Source organism: Acartia tonsa, chromosome 12 (genome assembly GCF_053477335.1).
Source record: "Acartia tonsa isolate MP-2025a chromosome 12, ASM5347733v1, whole genome shotgun sequence".
Taxonomy (NCBI): Eukaryota; Metazoa; Arthropoda; class Copepoda; order Calanoida; family Acartiidae; genus Acartia; species Acartia tonsa.
Genome location: NC_137271.1, coordinates 6,877,700 through 6,900,991, shown reverse-complemented (window position 1 = coordinate 6,900,991; position 23,292 = coordinate 6,877,700). Strand labels below are relative to the sequence as shown.

Genomic DNA, 23,292 nt, shown 5'->3' with positions numbered 1-23,292 from the left:
ATCTATAATACAAAGTAGAACGATGTCTTTCTGTCCGTCTGTCCGTCTGACCGTCTGTCTGTCCCTTAAGATCTCGGTAACCACTGAACCGATCGGATTCTACTCTTCAGGGTATCTACCTATTGGTCCTGTGGTGGTTTTAAGCTATTTTCTCGGGGGGTGGGACACCCCCAACCCCCCCAAAAACCAAAAAATCCCCCCCCTTTTTTTTTTTTTTTTTTTGAAGGAGATTTCCATGGTCCTTTACAATTTTCGCAATAATTTTTTTTTATCACCTCTTGGGGCAAAGCCCCTAGAGGCTAGGGGCGAAGCCGCTAGTAAATGTATATTCTATTCATTAGGTATCTCAAACACCTGGTCGAAAATATTCCATTGATTATATGTATGCTGTATCAATGGAGATATTTTTATTGGAATATAAAACAAATACTTAAATCATAAAGTAATTTTAGCTCAAAATTCAAATGTCTTAAAACTACCACTTTTTTTATTTTCAGATAAAATGAAAGTTGAACAGGATTACGATGTAAAAGATTTCATTAGAAATGGAGAAACACGAAAGGTATGTTTATCTTTTTAACTGAAACAGTAAATATATCCTCTTACAGACTACCAACCCTGTGATTGCACGACTTTTGTTTAAAAGTCTTTAACTGTGCATAGTAATAAGTTCTGCATATTAAATGTCACGCACCTGACATTAAAAAAATTTGTGCCTAGTTATTTTTAACATTTCTACCTATATATCCTTTTTGAAGATTTTTGAAATATATATTCAGGATTTAATTTTACTTTTAGCCGCCTGATGTCACTCCAGACGAATTTTTCGAGCTTCAAGAAGTTATTCTAATCTTAAAGGAAGCTAAAGATCTTTTGAATGCTTATTCTGCTGAAATAAATAAGAGGTAGGTAGGTAAGAAGTTAAGTAATTATGAAGTAAAAATTTTATCTGAATATTTTATATTATTGGTAGCGCATCTAGATTTTGTCGACAAGTCTTCCTTTTCCTTTACTCTCTTTTCCTCTAACTAAAGTATTGTGGACTTTTATTGCTGCGCTACTTATGGACATAAGGGGGGGGGGGGAAGTTTGTACAGTTATAGGAAATGAAATTCAGTACCAAATTTTGCCCTGGCCGTTTGGGCTTGTTTTTATAGTTATCAACCTAATTCTTTTTGTAAGCGCTCTTATATGATTGGATCTACCTGTAAACCTTTAAAAATTGAATTTTGGGACTTTCCCTTAAAGAGGCTAGTGGAGCAAAAGACCCCCAAACACTAAAATTTTAAGTTCTGAGTCTATTTTCAGAGATATTGTGACGATTTTTTTAATGAAAACACTTTTTAACAAAACCGAACTAAGTAGCCAATACAAATTTCATGTTGGGACTTTCCTTCTAGGGGCTAGTGGAGCAAAAGGCCCCCCAAACACTAAAATTTTAAGTTCTGAGCCTATTTTCAGAGATATTGAGATGTTTTTTTTTATGAAAACTTTTTTCACAAAACCGAACTAAGTAGCCATTACAAATTTCATTTTGGAACTTTCCCTTAAAGGGGCTAGTGGAGCAAAAGACCCCCCAAACACTAAACTTTTAAATTCTGAGCCTATTTTCAGAGATGTTGAGACGATTTTTTTAATGAAAACACTTTTTAACAAAACCGAATTAAGTAGCCAATTTTTAGAGATATTGAGATGATTTTTTAAAATGAAAATATTTTTAACAAAACCGAACTAAGTAGCCATTACAAATTTCATTTTTGGACTTTCCTTCTAGGGGCTAGTTGAGCAAAAGACCCCCCAAACACTAAAATTTTAAGTTCTGAGCCTATTTTCAGAGATATTGAGATGATATTTTAATATGAAAATATTTTTAACCAAACCGAACTAAGTAGCCATTACAAATTTCATTTTGGGACTTTCCTTCTAGTGGCTAGTTGAGCATAAGACCCCCCAAACACTAAAATTTTAAGTTCTGAGCCTATTTTTTGAGATCTGAGATGATTTTTTTAATGAAAACATTTTTAACAAAACCGAATTAAGGAACCATTACAGATTTTATTTTGGGACTTTCCTTCTAGGGACTAGTGGAGCAAAAGGCCCCCCAAACACTGAAATTTTAAGTTCTGAGCCTATTTTTAGAGATATGAGATGATTTTTTTAATGAAAACATTTCTAACAAAACCGAATTAAGGAACCATTACAGATTTTATTTTGGGACTTTCCTTCTAGGGACTAGTGGAGCAAAAGGCCCCCCAAACACTGAAATTTTAAGTTCTGAGCCTATTTTTAGAGATATTGAGACGATTTTTTTTAATAAAAATATTTTTAAAGAAACCAAACTAAGTAGCCATTACAAATTTCATTTTGGGACTTTCCTTCTAGGGACTAGTGGAGCAAAAGGCCCCCAAACACTAAAATTTTAAGTTCTGAGCCTATTTTTAGAGATATTGAGATGATTTTTTTACATGAAAATATTTTTAACAAAACCGAACTAAGTAGCCATTGCAAATTTTATTTTGGGACTTTCCTTCTAGGGACTAGTGGAGCAAAAGACCCCCAAACACTAAAATTTTAAGTTCTAACCATATTTTTAAAGATATTATGGCTGATTTTTTAATGAAATTTTTTTTCAAATAACTAAAATAAATAATCAGAAGATAAAATTTAGTGTTTGGGGGACTTTTGCTCCACTAGCCCCTGGAAGGAAAGTTCCAAAATGAAAATTGTATTGGCTACTTAGTTCGGTTTTGTTAAAATGTTTTCATTAAAAAAATCATCTTAATATCTCTGAAAGTAGGCTCAGAACTTAAAATTTTAGTGTTTTGGGGTCTTTTGCTCCACTATTCCCTAGAAGGAAAGTCCCAAAATGAAATTTGTAATGGCGACTTAGTTCGGTTTTGTTAAAAATGCTTTTATTAAAAAAAATCGTCTCAATATCTCTAAAAATAGGCTCAGAACTTAAAATTTCAGTGTTTGGGGGGCCTTTTGCTCCACTAGCCCATAAAAGGAAAGTCCCAAAATGAAATTTGTATTGGCTACTTAGTTCGGTTTTGTTAAAAATGTTTTCATTAAAAAAATCGTCTCAATATCTCTGAAAATAGGCTCAGAACTTAAAATTTTAGTGTTTGGGGGTCTTTTGCTCAACTAGCCCCTAGAAGGAAAGTCCCAAAATGAAATTTGTAATGGCTACTTAGTTCGGTTTGGTTAAAAATATTTTCATATTAAAATATCATCTCAATATCTCTGAAAATAGGCTCAGAACTTAAAATTTTAGTGTTTGGGGGGTCTTTTGCTCAACTAGCCCCTAGAAGGAAAGTCCCAAAATGAAATTTGTAATGGCTACTTAGTTCGGTTTTGTTAAAAATATTTTCATTTTAAAAAATCATCTCAATATCTCTAAAAATAGGCTCAGAACTTAAAATTTTAGTGTTTGGGGGGCCTTTTGCTCCACTAGCCCCTAGAAGGAAAGTCCAAAAATGAAATTTGTATTGGCTACTTAGTTCGGTTTTGTTAAAAAGTGTTTTCATTAAAAAAATCGTCTCAATATCTCTGAAAATAGGCTCAGAACTTAAAATTTTAGTATTAGGGGGTCTTTTGCTCAACTAGCCCCTTTAAGGGAAAGTCCCAAAATGAAATTTGTAATGGCTACTTAGTTCGGTTTTGTGAAAAAAGTTTTCATAAAAAAAATCATCTCAATATCTCTGAAAATAGGCTCAGAACTTAAAATTTTAGTGTTTGGGGGGTCTTTTGCTCCACTAGCCCCTTTAAGGGAAAGTCCCAAAATGAAATTTGTATTGGCTATTTAGTTCAGTTTTGTTAAAAAGTGTTTTCATTAAAAAAAATCGTCTCAATATCTCAGAAAATAGACTCAGAACTTAAAATTTTAGTGTTTAGGGGTCTTTTGCTCCACTAGCCCCTTTAAGGGAAAGTCCCAAAATTCAATTTTTAAAGTTTTACAGGTAGATCCAATCATATAAGAGCGCTTACAAAAAGAATTAGGTTGATAACTATAAAAACAAGCCCAAACGACCAGGGCAAAATTTGGTACTGAATTTCATTTCCTATAACTGTACAAACTTCCCCCCCCCCCTTGTTAAAGGATGTCCAAGCTTATTTGTTTTTAGGGGGAGGGGGGAATTACCTCTGCGTCCAAAAATATATTTGGGAGAAGAAAGGTTAACAATAAACATCCCTATAACCTTCAACCCCCCTTGGAAGTTCTTTTTTATTGCAAACTGATTACCTAAACTAACTTATCCTAAAGGTTACAAGAATCATGGAGTGTAGAACAAGCTAAGATTATCATAAAAAGAGTGGACGATGCTCAAGAGAAGTTGGACAGTTATATGAGGAAGGAAGCTACTACTACTAGGAAAAATCCTAAAGAAGATGTAGATGGTAAGTTGGAATTTTGTAACAGTCTTTAAAATGGGTCTTAAAGGTTTTGATTTACCAAAGTCGTTGGATACATTGCAAATAGTAAGTAGTAATTGTGAAAAAAAGGCATATAGTTTTTTCATCTCCACCAATTAAAGATTTTTTTCTTAATACTTTCTGATCGTTTGTATGGCCCTCCAAGGACCGTAAAAACAACAGTCTCCATAAAGGTTGTTTGGGCGTGTGTCGCTTTAATTTTGCGTTTCTTGCCTTATTTCGAATTTTCAATGCTTTAAGCTACAAAAAATGTTTCAATACTTCTTTGGGGAATTTGTTTGTCTGTATACGAAAAGACAGTACCTAATTTTTTATAAAAGATTACAATGCATAAGTTTTTTTTTATGAAAATCTTGTTAAATTAGTTCAAGGCTTGAATTAAAAACTATGGTTTAATGTTTTAAGATTGATCCCAAACTAAATCAAGGTGGAATAAAGCTGGAGGTGAACGAAGAAGCTGTCGACGGAGAATCTGCTGAACTCCAATACCTGGAACAGATCGCCAGTGACCTAGATCCCTTTGTTCGAGTCGACTTGGACGACACGTATGGCGATGAACTCGATGAAGATTATTTAGAGGTAGGTAGAGATAGGGATCTTTAAAAGCGAAGCTTTTATATAATTAGGGTAGGTCCGTCCGTCTCTAACGGATAGCTTTTTTCTTTAATTTAGGCATGTCAGAATTGTCCTATTGATTTTAAAATTTTGCAGAATGATTCCTGTAGTACTTAGGTACGATTTAGAAAGTGTACAAACTCTAAAATCGTTAGGTACCAAAATATCCTTACGTCCATTTTAAACATGTTTATTTTGAACTTTTTTAACAACAAAGTACCTAAAATGTTATAAGCGAAACATCTCTATAATCAAGTCCTAAATTTGTAAGTATGTCCCTAAACATTATCCTGTATTTAAGCAGTTTTTTAACAAAGTTACTTACAATTTTGTTTTGACTTTTATACATTTCTATTTTGATTATTCAATTCTGACACTATACAAGTGTTAATGTTCGTTTGTCTTACCGTTTTAGAGCTTCGCTTTTATGGATGTTGTAATCCTTGTTTACCTCTAAATGGATTTTTCCTCCTATCTAACACACAAGGGGGGGGGGGGGTTAATGCAACCATCTCGTAATCAGTGAGCAAATGCCACTTAGAATTCGAATTTCGATATGAACTTTTGCATGAGTAATCCTTGGTAGGTCTATTTTCCCTAAATCGAACAAAAAATTTGGAAAAGTAACGGCTGGCGGCTCAGCCGTTTAGCCGTTTTTTGCCTATTTTTAGAGTAAATCCATCATCAATTACGTAGGAATCAACTTTTTAAAACATATTTTTGGTTTAATTCAAGTTAAATGATAGCAAAAACCATTTTTAAAACTTCTAGTACCAACAGCTACCGTCTAGAACCGTTTGATAGCGTTTTGGAGTAGCAAAGAGTATTATGTTGAGATAGGTTTCGTGAATAATTTGAACAATAGGTAGCCGAAAAATGGCAAAACTGCTGAGCCGCCAGCCGTTAGCCGCTACTTTTCCAACTTATTGTTCAATTTAGGGAAAATATACCTACCAAGGATTACTCATGCAAAATTTCAGGTCGAAATTCGAATTCTAAGTGCCATTTGCTCACTGATTACGAGATGGTTGCATTAACCCCCCCCCCCCCCCTTTAAATGCTTTGTTACAAAATAATAAATCCATTTCTTTTTAATATAAGTCCATTTTTAGTAGCGAAGCTACCTTATCAATCAACTTGTCTCTCTGTTCTTCCGTTAAGATTTCGTGATTTTCTTCTTTTCTTATGCACTTTTTTTGTGCAATTTTAAACTTTGCTACTTATGAATTTTTTTTTTCATAATTGATTCCTCTATATTATGATATTTGTATTAATAAAGACTTATTTTAGACACCTGTTAAACAAGAACGAAAATCACCTAGTCAAATCAAAATCATCACAAGATCAGAATCCTATGTGAAAATAGAGTGCTTTATTTGTGAAAAAACATTTCTCGGCCAATTACATTTAAAACAACACTATAGTGAATGTCACAATGAGGTTTCGTTTGAGTGTAAAATCTGCGGCAAACTTCAACCAAACATAATGAAATATAGAAAACATTACTACCATCACCCCGAGGTTAAAAAGAGAGCGCCTAGAGAAATGAAATGCAGGTTATGTGATGAAGTATTCTTAGGATCTCACAACTTGAAACTCCACTATGAAGCCCATGGCCCGGGTCCTTACGAGTGTCCATGGTGTGGTAAACAGGATCAGGAACTTCTTAAGATTATAAAACATACAAGATCCCATACAGACGCAAAAATGGAAGTCAAATGTTATATTTGTGACGAAGTGTTTATGGGCAAAAGTAACTATCACACTCATCGTAAAAAGTTCCACGCCAAAGCTCCTTTTGTTTGTAAGTTATGTGGGATAGAAAAGCCAAGTGTTGCTGCTCTGCAGACACACTTAAGAGAACATCCGCTGTATGAAATGGTTGAATGTGAAATTTGTGCCAAGAAGATGCAAAGGAAAGTGCTGGATGATCACATGGGCTACCATACGGGTATGTTATAGGTATTAGTATTGTCAGTAGCGAAGTAGGGTTGTATTTTCTGCATAGGATCCCCTGCTAAAGGAGGGAGGGAGGGGGGGGGGGGGAGGGAATGTGAAAGGGGAAAAAAATGAAGAAAAAAAAGAGTTCTGAGATTATTATTTTACTTCCTTGGGAGAAAAAATGTACACCCCAGAAGCGAAGCTTTCCTATAATTTACTTTGCTCTCTGTTGCTATTTAATTCAGATAACTGTTTTTTTTTACTTCAAGAAGTACCTCCTGCCCTGTTTTTTAAAAAAATTCCCCCTATATTTTTTTGGGGTAGAGTTGTTATGTGATTTTATATATCGGCAAAATCACAAGTTCCTTACCGTACCATATTAGTGCAATTGTCATAAAAATGTTACTCCTGTTTTATAAGTCTTATAACACACACTTTTACGAAAAATGTGCACAAAAAATGTCTCCAAATATTACAAACTACTGAAATAGAATGGTATCTATTTTTTGTTTCTTAATCTGCCTTATATTTACAACAATTTTGTTTAGGTGAAAATATGAGCGAGTGTAGGTTTTGCAAAAAGATACATCCCAAAGCTTTCATGTCCAAGCACATGAAGACTCGACACCCGGAGGAAATAACCACGGGATACAAGTGCAATCTATGTGAAAAAACCTTTGTATCAAGTATACGTTATTCCAAACACATGAAAACTCACCCAGGTATGCAATAAATTCAGGGATCTTAAGGGCTAAGACATTGAACTATAAATGATTATACATTCCAATGATTACTTCTTCTGTTGGTTAAAACCAACCAAATAAAGTTTTTGAGACAGCGGATAAGATAACGATAATAAAACTTTCGTTACCATTATAATTTTCAGTCCATTGTCCCATCCTTCCCTGAATAGATATTAGTTGTAAAGCTACTCTAGGAGTAGTTTCTCTCTATTTTGATAAGTTGCCCTTTCTTCAACCATTTAATCTATAATACAAAGTAGCTTGATGTCTGTCTGTCTGTCCGTCTGTTCGTCTGTCTGTCCGTCTGTCTGTCTGTCCCTTAAGATCTCGGTAACCACTGAACCGATCGGATTCTACTCTTCAGGGGATATACCTACTGGTCCTGTGGTGGTTTTAGGCTATTTTCTTGGGGGGTGGGACACCCCCAACCCCTCCAAAAATAAAAAAAACACCCCCCAAAATTTTTTTTTTTACATTTTTGTAAAACCTCAGTAACTGCTGATCAAATTGGGCTCTACCCTTCTGGGAATATACCTACTGGTCCTCTGGTGGTTTTAAGCTATTTTCTTGGAGGTGGGACACCCCCACCCCCCCAAAAATGAAAAAATCCCCACTTCCAAAATTTTTTATTTTTAAAAATTTTTGTAAACAAAAAACAGTAATTGGGGTGGGGGAACACCACTGCAACATGGGGTGAAGCCCCCATGAATCCCCCCCCCCCAAAAAAAAATAAATTTTTTTAATTTTAATTTTTGTGTAAGCGAACAACCTAGGTTTAATTTTTATGAATTGAAATTTTTTGTACAAATGAAAATTTTTGTGCATAAAGCGCACAACCTGGGTTTGATTTTACCACAGAGTAAATAAACAAAGAATAATTTTTTTTGAATATTTCTATTAAGGAGGGTTGACTTCCCATAACTTTATAGGGCGATGCCGCTAGTTAATAATATATTTAGTTTATTTTTTACTCAAAAAGTGTGTAAACAATACAGAAACAAGGATGATAACATCCATAAAAGCGAAGCAAAAAAAAGACATAACAAACTAACATGAACACTCAATAGGTAATAATTTAGAAGTATAAACTAAATTTTATAGGTATAAACTAGTTGCAAAATTACGCAAATACAGGATTCTGTTTAAGGACATACGGACAGACGTACAGACCATATATATAGAAAAATCTTCTCAATATTTCTTAATTTCTAACTATTTTTTTAGATTATAAGCAGCATTATTGTAAGATGTGTGAAAAAGGTTTTATCAGCGCTGGTAACCTCCGGAGTCATAATATTTCAGCTCATGGAATGACAGGTAAATACAGGGATAGTTTAATAGAAGGAAAACTGTATTCTCGCGAAATTTGAATTAGTTAGGTATTTATCCAGAGAGATAGACAGGGGACAATGGGCTGTTGATTAGACTAGTGTCCTAAGAAAGTTTTATAATATAATTTTCTTATTTGTTTGCTTAACAACTTAAGTGAATTTTGATTGGTTGTTTCATTAAGTTGAGTGTTCAAAAGTTTTAACCACTAATTTTTAATCATTAGAAGGGGTAATTTTTTGTATCATTGGGGAAGTACATCAATTTATCGTTCATTGTTTTATCACTTGTCTCATAGACAGCATATTAAAGTGAAAAATTTTAACATTTAAAAACAAGTTTGGCTTGTCCCGACGGGCCAGAGGCCCGGGCTAACAAAACTAGTACCTATTAATTTTTATAATTTTTATTTGAATGTGATTGTGCGTGAAAATTTTGTAATACGCTGCTGTGTGATTTTTGAGTGGCTTCTCCGGTTTTAATGCAGCGGATGGTTATCGGTTTAGAAGCCATTTGAAACATCTTTCTTTATAGTTTTAACGTCAGGTCATCTAAATAAGCCTTTTGATTTCTGTTAAAACACCTGGTTATTGATTAGGTTAAGTATTATCTAACGGACAAGCAAAGAGAGGGGTATGATTCTGGTAAAATCCGTAAAGGTTACGTGTTACAAGTTAAAAACAGTAGAAAAACGATAAAAATTTATGTTAACTTAAAAAAAAATTTTGTCTATAGGTCTTTTCAATAAGAAATACACATATTTAGTTAATATTATCGTTCTACTACTATTTTCAAGCCTTAAAACACACACCTTTACGGATTCTACCAGAAACCTGCCCCTCTCTTTTTGATCGCACGACCTTTGTCTGGAAGTCCTAACTCTGTGCATTGTATGGGCCAAAGCACTTCCTCTTTTCTAAATATTAATGTCATACATCTAAAAGAGGTACTTTTTAACGTCTTAAGTTATGCTGCTATGTTTAGTCGAGATTAGAACCCATGGCTTATAATAAAGTTTATCATATATTATTATGAAATTGTACTAACTGTTATTATCTATTAAGCTAACGGACATACTTGCAGTGTTTGTGGACGAACTTTTCACATTGAAAGTTTTCTTAAATATCACATGCGTGTACACACAGGTTAATTGGACTTTAAATTGTATCTATATTTTATAACTTCTTACTTGTTGGCTCAAAACCTTTAAAGAGAGGGGGGAGGCGGATGTGCCACTTTTTGAAACCAGAAACGTAAAACGCGTATTATCTCAGCCCATGAAAGAGTTACAGCTCTAAAATTTGGTCTGCAATTTTTTTTTTAATATTGTTACGTGAAAATATGTGGAAATTTTATGAAAAAAAAGTTTATCTCATATGATTGAGAACTGTTTAATTGGCGAAAAAAGGCAAAAAAAATTCAGCGTGGAAACGGCGGTTTTCGGTGGAAGTGGCGATTCCGCCACCGTTTCTTCACAATTCCATATTGTTCTCCTCAAAAGCAACTGCTGTGCCGAATTTTAGATCTGTAACTCTTAAGGGCTGAGATCATGCGCGTTGTACTTTTGGTTTCAAAAGGTGGCACATCCGCCCCCCCCCCCCCCCACCCTTTTGACTGACCGTTTCCAAACTTTTCAACCTGTTTTTATTATCAAATGGACTTCAGTTTTTGTCTATTGTCTTCTACCTTAAAATCTCTGAATTATATGTATGAAATAAGTTATCAGAAGGATAAACAGATAGACTAAGTGAGGGACAAATACAATTAAGAGAACTAAATAGCTTAAAACCATCCAATACAGTTATAAAGCTTTCTGAAAAGTGTAATCAATTAGGATAGAATTTTTCGAGATCTTAAGATTCCGACAAAAAAACCTTAGGTACTACGTAATATTAATGATCAATAATACACAACGTAAAGTATGACATTGTTTTTTTAATCAGGAGAAAAGCCGTACAAATGTGAATTTTGTCCCAAGGCATTTCGTATAGCAAGGCAGAAAAAGGTTCATCTGAGGACTCATACAGGTAAGATTTTGTTGAATACTTTAATGAAAGAGGAAGGATGTGTTTGTTAGTTTTATCTAAAGATCTCGCTAACTGCTGGACCTTTAATACATATTTTATTATATAAACGCCCCCATATTTCTTTTATGTTGTTGTCATAAAACTGGAAAATGCAGCTTTTTATTCATAATGTAAATATCTTATTTATGCAGTTGATTTATCCCTTCCCCCTATTAAAAGTGTCTATTGATAAAGACCTTCATTCTCATTTGGTTTCTGTATTTTATTCATTGAAACTTCATTCTAGGCGAAAGACCATTTCAATGTGATAAATGTGAAAATACTTTTGTACAAAGTGCACATCTGAAGACCCACCAGAAAACGGTGCATGAAGGATTAAAGATGCCGTCCGGTGTATCAGCAGCGATGTGTGGAACTTGTGGAAAATCTTTCTACAGCAAACAAACTCTAAGGGTAATATTTTACCCCGTATCTTTGTCGTAATTGGCAACGTGTCTCGGTTTTGAGTCTAGACAACACCCCGCCATACTAGAGACGGTTAAAATGGTCCATACTGCTGGTGCTTGACATTAATTATGTGGAATGCCTCGACCCATTAAAAGGCGCAATTTATTTAGAGTCACACACATCTTAGACTCCGAGAGAAAAGTTGTACAACAAACAATTGGTTGGTTGTCTGTTGGTTGTTGAAATATTAATATACCTAACCGCTGGACAGACACGGTTCTCCTTTATAGTGAATCTTCTTAAAGAACCAGGGTATGCCCATAACTATTGAGGGAGAGTAACTACCATCACCATCCTCATAGAAATCGTCCCTAGAATAATGTACCCCCTAAAATTCCAGAGAGAGAGAGGGGGGTATCAATGGGCTTTTCATTACACTAGTCCCTAAAGTTTTATAATAGTGTTTTCTTATTCGTTGGCTCAAAAACTTTGAGGACTTTTAATAAATTCTGATTGGCTGTAACATTAAGTTAAGTGTCCAAACGTTTTAATCATTAATTGTAATCTACAGAAGGGGTAATTACTAATTTTATGTATCATCATGGGAGACGTACACAAAATCGGCCATTGTCTTAACCCTTTAGATCCCTGTAAAATTGTTTTGTTATTTTGTTTAGAACCATGAGCGGGCAGTGCATACTGGTAATAGACCATTCAAATGCGAACATTGTGATAAATCTTTTGCCACGTCTAAAGCCCATGAAATTCACCAGGAGACCCATAGATCTACCAAAGACTTCTCTTGTGATGAGGAATATATTATTTATTTTATTAACATAAACATATTTATTTGGTATTATGATTGAAATTAAGTCATAAAATAAGAAATATAAGAGATACAATAAACAACCTAGATCCTAATCAGTTCTGCCCGGGTAACCGTGAATAAGTCCCTATGGATCTGTCTTCTTCACCCAAAATATATTAAACAAAGGTATTAAAAGAGAAGATTTTCTATAGTTAGGATTGATATGTTGTACATTAATTTGTACATGTTATACTTGTCATATTGATTTCAAACTTGACATGATGACTCCTGTTTTAATGAAGTACAACAAAGAAAGCTTTTTAACATTTTTAAAAATCTGATGACTATTTTACTGAACTTCTAATCGGTTATTCACTTTGTCCGTTTGTCCCTCAATTATATTTTTTTCAGGGGTGTATATTCCACATGGGATCCCCTGCTCAGGGGGGGGGGGGAAATGTAAAAATTTTGAAAACTGAAAACATTTTTTCCATTCCCCCCCCCCCCCTCTCCTTGGTGAAAAAAACTTTAAAATATGTGTGGTAGGAGGGATAAAATAAATAAAATATAGAGTTCTTTAAATATTTTTCCATTTTCCCCCTACTTGATGAGAAAAAACTAGGGGGGGAAGAAAAATAAAAATTTTGTAGCAGGGGAAAAAAAATAAATCTTGTGCAGAATATACACCCCTGATTTTTTTGCTTTGCTGTTGTTGTTGTTAGCCATCTGGAGGTCAGATGTTGTCACTTCATATGCCAAGGAATTCTGCGCACTTTTTGGGCTGCGTCCAGAGGTCAGAGGGGGTGAGTGTGGTGTTCTTAGCTGTACAGTTAAAAAGATGCTCAGTTGTGTGGTCATTTAATTTACAATCTGGGCATCGTATGCTCTGTGCTGTGTCAAATCTGCTTGTTGTAGACCGTAGAAAAGAACTATATCCTGATCTTAGTTGGGCAAGTGTGCACCGCGTCATACGTGTGAGGCCTTTTTCTTCCTGGACATTGATTACAGGGGGTCGAGAGTTTAAAACTTTGTTTGCAGGATATTTATTTCTACAGTCTCTGTGAGCGTCGTCATGAATCTTCTTTAGCCGTTTCTTGTAGTTGCGTTCAACCGGTTCACCATCTCTGAGATAGGGTTTGACAAGAGGTACATTGTTGATGATGGTCTTTCTCTTGTCTCTAGGCATGATTGGTTCATGTAGAAGGTGGTGATTAGGGTGAACTGGGCGGTGCATGGAGAGAAGGAACTGGTTTGTTAGCATGTCATTGTGTTCTTTCACAGGGAGGATGTTGGTTTCCTGGTGAAGATGACTAACCTGTGACATTTTAATACAACCAGTTGCTACTCTCAGAGCACTGTTCTGTGCTCTTTGAAGCTCATCCCAGTTCGTCTTACTCAGAGATGGCGTCCAGACCGGTGATCCGTAGTTCAGAACTGATCTACCTATGGCCTTGTAAGTATTTACAATAATCTCCTTTGACTTACCCCAGTCAGTCCCTGCCAAGCATTTTAGCACATTAGTGCGCTGCTGTACCTTCTTCTTGGTTTTGATGGCGTGCTGCCCGAAGTTGTGCATCGGGTCGAAGGTGACTCCAAGGATGGTTGGGTGCTTGACAGTCGGCACGTCTTTCCCTTGGATGGTGATAGGGAGGGTGACACTCATTTCATTGCTGAAAGTGGTGAAGACTGTGGCCGTTGATTTCTCCGGGGAGATTTCAAGACTGCGGCCCTTGAACCAGGTGGCAAGTTGGTCCAGGTAGGGGTTTATTTCATGGCAGGTTGGGTCAATGAGAGGCCCCGAGTTGAGTACCTGGCAGTCGTCTGCATAGGAAATGAGCTTGATGTTGCCTGGTGGCGTAGGCAGGGAGCTCATGTAAAGATTGAAAAGGAGGGGAGAAAGTACACCTCCTTGAGGTACTCCTTGTCTGACAGCCCTGAATTTACTTCTACAGTTACGGAAGACGGTATATTGTTGTCTGCCGCGTAGATAACTGCAGAGGAATCTGATCAGGGTGCCAGACAACTCGAGGTGCAAGATATCATTCAGGAGCAACTCGTGATCAACAGTGTCGAAGGCACGGGACAGGTTGATTGCAACCAGGATGGTCCGGTGACAGGGTTTCCGTCTGTTCAGGTTGCTGGCGATGTGATGGTTTACTTCCTGTAAAGCTGTCACTGTTGATCTGTGCTTTCTGAAGCCATGTTGATGATCTTGCAGGTCTACAGCTGCTGAGAGCTCAGGAAGGATGAGCTTTTCTAAGATCTTTGCAGCTGGAGACAGGAGGGAGATTGGCCGATAGGATTTGCCTTCATCAATCGGTTTTCCCGGCTTGAGTAGCGGGATGATCTTGCCCGTCTTCCATATGGATGGTATGATGGAAGTGTTGATGGTGGTGTTAAAGAGTTGGGCAAGATATTCTACACCCTTGTCCCCAAGGTGTTTGAGCATGACAGGAGAGATTCCGTCAGGTCCAATGGCCTTGGAACTCTTAGAGGCTTTAATGGCCTCTTTGACTTGTTGAGGGGTGTATTTGTACACTTTTGCTTTGCTACTTCAGGATGTTGTCATCCTGGATTTATTGCTTTAAAATAATATTCCTTTAATGAATCAGTGTGGAAAATCTTTTAAAACCAAAATGAGCTTACGAAACCATGTGAGATTTTCCCATACAATCAACCAGAAATTTCCATGCACATTGTGTGATTTCGTGTTTAAACGGAAGCAGAATATGGAACGACACATACGAGATGTTCATCAGAAGATCAAGGATTTCAAGTGTGAGGTTTGCTCGCAGGCATTCTGTAGCAATATTGTAAGTACCCTTTAACCTTATATAATAAAGTAACAGGATGTGCGTCTGAATGTCCGCTAAGATCTTGTAAACACAGCTAAATCGATCGTTCCACAATTTTAAGGGATGTTTACATTTGTCAAGAAAAGGATGTAACCCTCGATTAAAAATACCCATTATCCTTTTCCTACCTTAAAAAAGGTTTCTAGCTTTTGGCGGGTGGGTGAATCACAACCCACCCTCGCCCAATTTGCATTTTAATTTGAAGAAAAGCTACTTCATAATATATTTTTCTGCTTTTAATTGTAAGTAAATCTGTAATAGTTCCTTTTTTCGTGTGAAAATAAAATGTTACTTTTAGTCGATCGAAAATAAAATCAACTTGCCCTGTTAATAAAATGATAATGAACATGGGTTAAATGGGGGCAGAAAAATAGCTTAAAGAATCCCAGGTCATAAATCTAAACATTAAATAGCCTAAAACCATATCATCCCTTGGCCTATGTCGGGCTTCCCCAAAAAGAACATAATAATCAGTTCGGTAGTTAATAGTTATTGAGATCTTGAGCTTCAATAAAAAAAAACCTTACTACTTTATATAATAGGAATTTAATTTCAGGTGCTGCAAAATCATATGAGGACCCATACAGGAGAAAAACCATTTCAATGTGAAGTTTGCAACAAAGCGTTTTCTCAAGCCAGTTCCTTGTGGAGCCACAGAAAGAAGAGCTGTCACCAGTAGAGTCATTTCTTCAGCGGTTTCATTTCAAAATTTGCATTTGTAGAGCTGTGAAATAGTGGCTTGCACAGAAAATCATTTCAATACTATAAAACATGTACTTATCATTTTTAATTATCTTTTACTAGTTATAGGTAATCACATGAAAAGTGAAATCATCACGAAGGGCTTTTTAAGGTACTTTGTGTAGTTATCCTTTATAGGCATGTGATTGTTTTGTTGTGTGCAGATAATCAAAAGAAAAATGAAATTAATATCCTTTTGATTATATAATTTTCAAATGGATTTTTGGGTTCTTCACCTGTTATCTAATGTGAATTGCTTCAACATTTATTGAGCTATGAGAAAAATGAATGGCTAAGCAATGTTTATAGTACCTTAATGATTTTCTGTGTATGCCACTGGTGAAAGTATTTTGTTGGCTTAAATTATTACCTATATTTTATTTATTTTCCAGAAAGAAATGAGAGACTAAGAATCAAGCTTACACTTAGAAATATTCAATTTCAAAGTAAGTAGTAAAACATTTATCTATCAAGTTATAGCATAACATTTTTTTGGCTAACCATTCTGCTTGTTAAAAAATATGTTTTCTTACCCTATTATTTTGTATCATAGTAGTTAGATGTGCGTCTGTTTAGTCTTGTATTACAGTATATATAATATTTTCATTGAAGCTTCATATTGGTCCTGAGTAGATATAAAACCAGTTTTTCTGGGGTAGGCGATAAAAGGATTAGAATGAAGGATAATTTATCCCATTCCCATCTAACACAACAATAGAAACAAAGTTTTAACTTCCGTCATGTCTATGGCTAAAGATGCTTATCTTATATAGCAGCTGTTTTATTTTTGTAAGGAAATTAAATAGAAATATTTGTAAAGTAAAAATACCTTTTTTGTTCAGATGTTTAATATCCATCGGGGGTATAGACGTAGCTCGTCGAGTGACGAAGAGCCGGGGCGTCCGCCCGCAGGCCACCAGCAGCCGCCACAGGGACTTCAGCTGCCCGCTGCTGGCGGCGGCCCACAGCGTCCTGGGCTGTCGCGCACGCACAGAGTCCGTCGCGCTCTTTTTGGCCGCTCTGATCCAGAGGAGAATATTAGATTTGTCAGACAAGTAAGTTTTATTTTTCAGGCATCTTAGTGATAAGATAATAGACGATAAATTGATATACATACCTAAAATATTGTCCATTTGATAAAAATTTGGACCTACGGATGCTCTGGTATTGATTGTAGAGTTGCTACGCTAACCTTGTAAAGTTGTATCTAACCGTTATTAATGTATCATCATGACAAGTTTAAAATCGATAGGACAACATACTTAAATTAACGACAAGAGCAATTCGTTACGAAAGGACGTACGGACAGACCCTAATTATAAAATAAGTTTAGCTTTAATAAAACCTTCTCTATAGATAACATGTATTTTATTTAGGAACTAGCTCGACACCGAGAAAGTCAATCTAACCGGTGGAACTTTGATTTTGAGCGTGGTCAACCTCTGAAGGGCAGGCTAGAGTGGGAGTGTGTCGAAAAGGACCAAATTCATCCGGTATGTATTTGTAAAAAAAATCATAATTCTATCTATGTTAATCTCCAAGTTTTCGATATGTTCGTTTTTATGTTGTTAATAGCACATTAAAAAAATTAAATTTTAAGTAACTTTAATTGACAATATTATAATAGAAATAAAAATTATTGGTTGGAAATTTTGGAATTAATCAGTAAATAATCACAAATCATTTAATTAAATAACATAAAAGTTCTTCAGCCAACGAAAACTTTGGGTACCAGTATAATTTACAGTCAAATGTCCCCTCCATAAATTAATATTGATAGCTAAAATTAATCTTTGATTAAAATCAGACCCGATAATATTTTAGATAGTTAGGTAAAAACTTTTAATCTTTTCATAATTCTTGCCTTACCTAGGTGTATAAGTTGCCTCGCCTACCCTATCTAAGCAGCCATGACGAGTCGGAACAAGAAAATAAACCTGGACATCAGTCAATAAAGGTAAATATTTTTTAAAAATACTAGAAAGGGGTTGAAAAAAAAGATGACTCTAAATGTAGAACAACAGAAGAGTTTCTTTCTACTTTGCTTTTAGTGAACTTTTTTTGTACTGTTATTGGAAATGGTATTTAAAAAGGGGAGCTCAACAAAAAATGAGTTTAGAGAACCACTCCGTCTTTTCATCAAGTTTAAATGCCACTTGTAAAAAAACAAATATTTAATAGGTATTTAAGGTTATCTTGATACATTTAAACTGAAATTTTGTTTAGACTGGATTGACCGGTTCAGTAGATGACCTTAAAACTCCGCCCTCCAGTACAGAGCCACCTGATAGTGTACCCTGTAGTACAAACCTACCTCCTGGTGGACTCCCAGGTATAATAATAATATTAATACTAGAGTACAGAACTTATATCTGACGTCATCTGTCAATTTTTCTGTGCTTTGTTTGTAATAGATAGATAGGTTAGGTTTCTAAAAAATTACTGTACTTAACTTTTATAATGTTGCAGGTTCTAGCGGTACTGGTGGCATTCATGGCTCCAGATCTGTACCTAGTGGCCTAAGCAATTTTGATACTGGGGGTGGAGGTAAGATATTTTCAAATTTTGGCAAAAAGTATTACATTGAAAAGAAGATTTTTTCAGTTATGCACTGAAGCACCCCCCCTCACCGTCACCACTCTCTTTATTTTTTTTTAGATAATAGGAGTGATTTAGTTTTTCGTTTGTTAATGACTTTACCTCAGGTTATAATAGTTAATTGGTAGCCACACAGGTTAGGAAACCGCAGTTTTAAGGCCCTGCAGGGTTTATGAATAGGAAATAATAAATAACCCCCCTCCCTGCATAATTAGATGTAAAGAATCGCTTAAATTTAAAGGTATTAAAAATAATAGTAATGCCTTTTAGGTGGAGGTAGTTATGTTGAAGAAGGTAGAGACCAAGAACGATTATCTTCTACTCAGCGCAGCTATGGTGCTTCCTATTCCTGTCTTTCGCATACCTCCACTGACCCAGGTATGATGAACTAAATTCATATTGTACATCCTTATATAAAAGTAACAGGATCTTGCAAAATGCTGTTATATAACAATAAAGCTTCGCATTGGTCCAAGGGAGATTTATTAATTTTGAGGAGGTTCCTCAAGTTTTACCCTCCCAAGAGAAATCACGCCACCATTCTTTATTAAGATAAATTAATTGAAACTTGGGTGTCAATCTTCCCAATCAAGTCAAAAAAAACAACCCTAATACTACCTAATGTAAATTGTAATAGGATTAACAAAAAAGTAGAATTTTGGTGCCAAATAGGTGTAGTTTTGATGATATGATATTATATTTCTTAAGTTAACGACGCATAAAAAATGAAATAACTTATAATCTATTATTAGGTGGTACGAGCATACGTTGTTCTGTTGGCCTACCTGGCCACTCCAGCTCCTCTGGTAGCCAAGGTAGCACCAGCCGGCCTCCTGACGACCATCGCCTGCCGCCGCCAGCTGGCAACACATCCGCATCCACTCAGAGATATAGCAGCAGCAGCAGTAGTCATTCCCAATCCAGTTCAGCGGCAGAAGCGGCGGGAAATGTTGATTCAACAAGCAGTCAGAACAAATCTGGTGATTTTTTAAGGCAGCCGCAACCAGCGGCTGCTTCATCGCGGCACTACAGCAGCTCTCAAAGTCAGCCGCAGCCGTTCAGAGTTCCGCCACCAAGTGTCCCATCCTTCAGCGGCAAAATACAGCCCTACGTGGAGGCTGAAAGCAGTCAGGCGGCCGTCTTGGCGGACAAGAAAAAGGTTGAACAAGGTAGCGCAGCTATGTCTTCTACTTCTGGTGCAGAAACGGCGGCAGACGCATCCGCTAGTGGCGGGGGTGCTAGGCCTAAGACCAAAGAGCAAAAGATAACAGGTATAACTACCTACTTTTTATTGGTAGAAATAGGAAAAGAAAAAAAGTTCTCTTGGGATGCAAAATTCCTCTCTGAAAACAGTTTTCAGATTTTATTTTGGTAGGTATAAAGAAATCCCTTTTTGTTTTTATTTAGTGATGAGATGTCTTATCTACCAACGTAGTAGAATTTGTTTTAGAAAAACTTTTTTCTCTAGTTCTATGGGGTTTTATATCTGTTCAAGAAGGAATAATAACTACTTACCTAAGCTTTTTTCAATTCCATTAGTCAATACCTAGGTAGTTTTATAAAACTAATGTTGTTATTTTTATTTTAGATAAATTCCGCTCGAGAAAGATGTCGCGATCCAAATCTGCGAGCAAGCTGAAACGGCTTGGAGGCGGGGCTGCGCCCAGCCGGTCACCCAGCGTGAAGGCTAGAAACCAGAGCCGGTCAGCTTTACCCCGGTCATAGATATTACGTGACTGGCCTTCAATTTTCTTCAGTGACCGCCGCCCAAAAGAGATTTTTTACACTTACTTTTTATTAAAAAGCAATGTTTTTATAATAATTGGGAGAAAAACAAATTGTAGAATCTCTTTTTTTCTTCTTTACCTATCTATTTATTATTTAGTTTCTATTTTTATGAGGATATTTTAGTTTTTACTTTGCTTGATTTTTTTTTATATGATTGATACCTACCTAACAAAAAGCCAAATTTAATATTAACCTAATTTTTGCCATTTTTTGATCTCTTGATATGTATGTTTTTTTTTAAATTGTAAAGAATTAGAACTATTTGGATTTTAGAGAAACTTCAAGTGATAACTATTTTGGAGGGATATTTTATCTAAAGAAATACTTCTTTATTGCTTATTTGAGGTTATTTTCGCTTTTTTTATGTCGAGGAAAAGTTATTTTTTGAAGATCAGAAAAGCTTTATGCTGTTAGTTTTTCTTTGTACGAAATATTCCTCCCCAGCTAACTAATAGTTTTGTTATTTGCTGTTTTTTTTTATTTTTGCACATACCTTTTACCTTTTTTTGTTTGAAGTCACCAAAAACCTAACCTATTATTAATTTTAAGCTTTTTCCAACCTATATGATTTTCCTATTTAAAAGAATAGAATTTAAGAATTTAGGAATTTCTGATTCTGCCGTCAAAATGAACCAATCACTGTGTTTCGTACTTGATTGGTGATTGGTTCAACTTGGCGACAGATTGTAAATTTAGAGATTTAAGTTCTGTTTTAAAGGAACTCGTCTGTGATCAAATAGAAAAGATTTCAGAGACTCTTAATAAACAGGGAAAGGACAATAGACGATTATTTAATCATCTTTGTCTTAGTTTAAATTCCATGTTTTAAAATATGACTCAATTTTATTCTGAATTTCTTTTTTATTTGACGTGATAATGTTGTAGATTTTTTTCGGGATGGTTATTCAAAATTAAGATACTTTGTCCCCAACTTTTCCGCTAGACAAAGATACCCTGTCAAAACTACCATAGTAAAAGGTGATCGTAGCTGACATAAAATCGACATGATTTTTTTATGGCAACATTTACTTTCATTCATTAAAGTATAAGAATAGAGGTGACACGAGCTATATTTAAATCTATCCAAGGGGTGGAGACCATGTGCATGTCGGACCGTCGGTTATATAAAAACAGCAAAGTCGCTACTAAGAGCAGAAAGCAATTTGCTAGCAGACGAAAAAGGTCCCCAACACTTGGGCCAGGTAGTTGTCTGGGTTATATAATGATCATAACAAAGTTTTTGACGGGGTAATCATTGCTCATAAACTAGAATGCTACAATTGTTATCAATAGAAATAAGTGGCTGAAAGTTTTCTTGTGTCTTTCCCCTAGGTACACATTCTCATAATATCATTTATACATAGTTCTTTTATATATATTTTTAAATAATACGTTGGAAATTCCTTCTTTTAAGAAAAATTAATGAGACTTGCATGCAAATAAATTTTAAGGTGTGTTTATTACTTTCGCATAATGTCATATACGCAGTAATACATTTATATTCTCAATTTAAATGTAAAGGGTTAATGAAGCAAATGGAAGGGTCAGTTGTACTGTAGAAATAAATTGCGGTTCTGATGATTTTTAAATCTAATACATTTTACGGAAGTAAGGACACATCAAATTTTAACATCCTTTTATGTAAGAAACAACCAGTTTTCTTTTAATATATACATTATACACCCAGTTTATACTATACTTTTTTTATTAAAATTTTAATAACAAAACGCCAGTTTTTTTTTACAAATTTCTAGTGCCAACCAATAATTGAAAATTACTGTTTTAGTAGTTTTATTTTCATAGATGAAATAACTGAAGAGAAGTGTAGTTCCAAAATATTTTTGTTTTCTTTTTGTTTTCTTTTTGTTTTCTGGAAATTAAATATTTTACCATGTAGTTAATTTTGAAAATGGAATGAATTTGTTTTTTATGCTTTTTTAATTAAAGTAATTTTCACCGTTTTGGGTATAAACTTCATGGTACAAATTTAAAAATTAGAAATTACTGGATAAATACCTATGCTATTTCTTGGAACGACCTCTTTTTAAAATAAAATACTTGATATGTACCTAAAACTGATCTTAATACGCTATTCATTATATAAAGGCTTAAAATATTGTATCATTTTTAATATTTTATTGCAAAATTGACAAAAAAAATAAACAAAAAATTACATACCCATAATATTGATAACTAATACTAAAAACCCCTATCTACTATAATTCACTCTACATTTTTTTATTGCCTATTTATTATTATTTTTACACTATGTTGATATATGTATTCAAATTATTTTCAAAGCTATATATAACAGGATGCTAAGCTAGAAAATGCGCAATTTTTGCGTATAGGCTCCTTGTTTATATAACTTTGATGTGTTTAGTAATTGATGTTGTAAAGTAGCCAAAATTGTTATGAGCTAGAAATCATTTTTTTCTAGGTTATTGTTATACTGCTAACATAATTAATATAAATTTATGATTGTATTATTTATTTATTTTTGTAGCGAAGCTACTCTATAGTTCACCTTGTCTGTTAGTTTGTTCCTTCAAAAAGTAATTGAGACACAATTACTTGGTTGCTATTAAAGATATTTTTCTTGTTTTGATTCCCCTTAGTAAGCACACATCCTATTATAAAAATTAGTAAGCGTTTTTTGTCTGTCCCGAAGGATCTCGCTAACCGCTGAACTGATATTGTTCTCCTTTACAGTGAAGCTTCTTATAGGTTCTGGGAAGGTTCTCGCTAACCGCTGAACTGATATTGTTCTCCTTTACAGTGAAGCTTCTTATAGGTTCTTTGATGGTTTTTAAATATATGTGGGAGGGAGTCTTCAACCCCCTCCCCCCAAAAAATACACTTTTGAACACAAATTTAAAATGGGATGAGGTCGACTTTTCCCCCTTCTACATTAAGTGCCCCTAGAGGCTTCTAGGGGCGTAGCCGCTAGTATTGTATATTGCACT

General features: G+C 35.0%; 2 protein-coding genes across 2 annotated transcripts; both read left to right on the top strand.

The window, feature by feature from the left end:
• The first annotated feature begins 468 nt into the window (after nt 1–468).
• LOC145334499 (uncharacterized) lies at nt 469–16,339 on the top strand. The gene is made up of 13 exons (XM_080179966.1): nt 469–562; nt 799–905; nt 4,265–4,398; nt 4,862–5,013; nt 6,340–7,000; nt 7,539–7,712; nt 8,958–9,050; nt 10,127–10,207; nt 11,006–11,089; nt 11,376–11,542; nt 12,214–12,348; nt 14,957–15,157; nt 15,756–16,339. The coding sequence occupies exons 1-13, from the start codon at nt 503–505 to the stop codon at nt 15,876–15,878; spliced, it is 2,172 nt and encodes a 723-aa protein (XP_080036092.1). The 5' UTR covers nt 469–502; the 3' UTR covers nt 15,879–16,339.
• LOC145334501 (uncharacterized) lies at nt 16,280–22,812 on the top strand. Its single transcript, XM_080179967.1, has 9 exons — nt 16,280–16,386; nt 16,783–16,995; nt 17,317–17,433; nt 17,814–17,897; nt 18,167–18,272; nt 18,410–18,487; nt 18,809–18,916; nt 19,291–19,809; nt 20,127–22,812. The coding sequence occupies exons 2-9, from the start codon at nt 16,783–16,785 to the stop codon at nt 20,261–20,263; spliced, it is 1,362 nt and encodes a 453-aa protein (XP_080036093.1). The 5' UTR covers nt 16,280–16,386; the 3' UTR covers nt 20,264–22,812.
• Nucleotides 22,813–23,292: the final 480 nt, after the last annotated feature.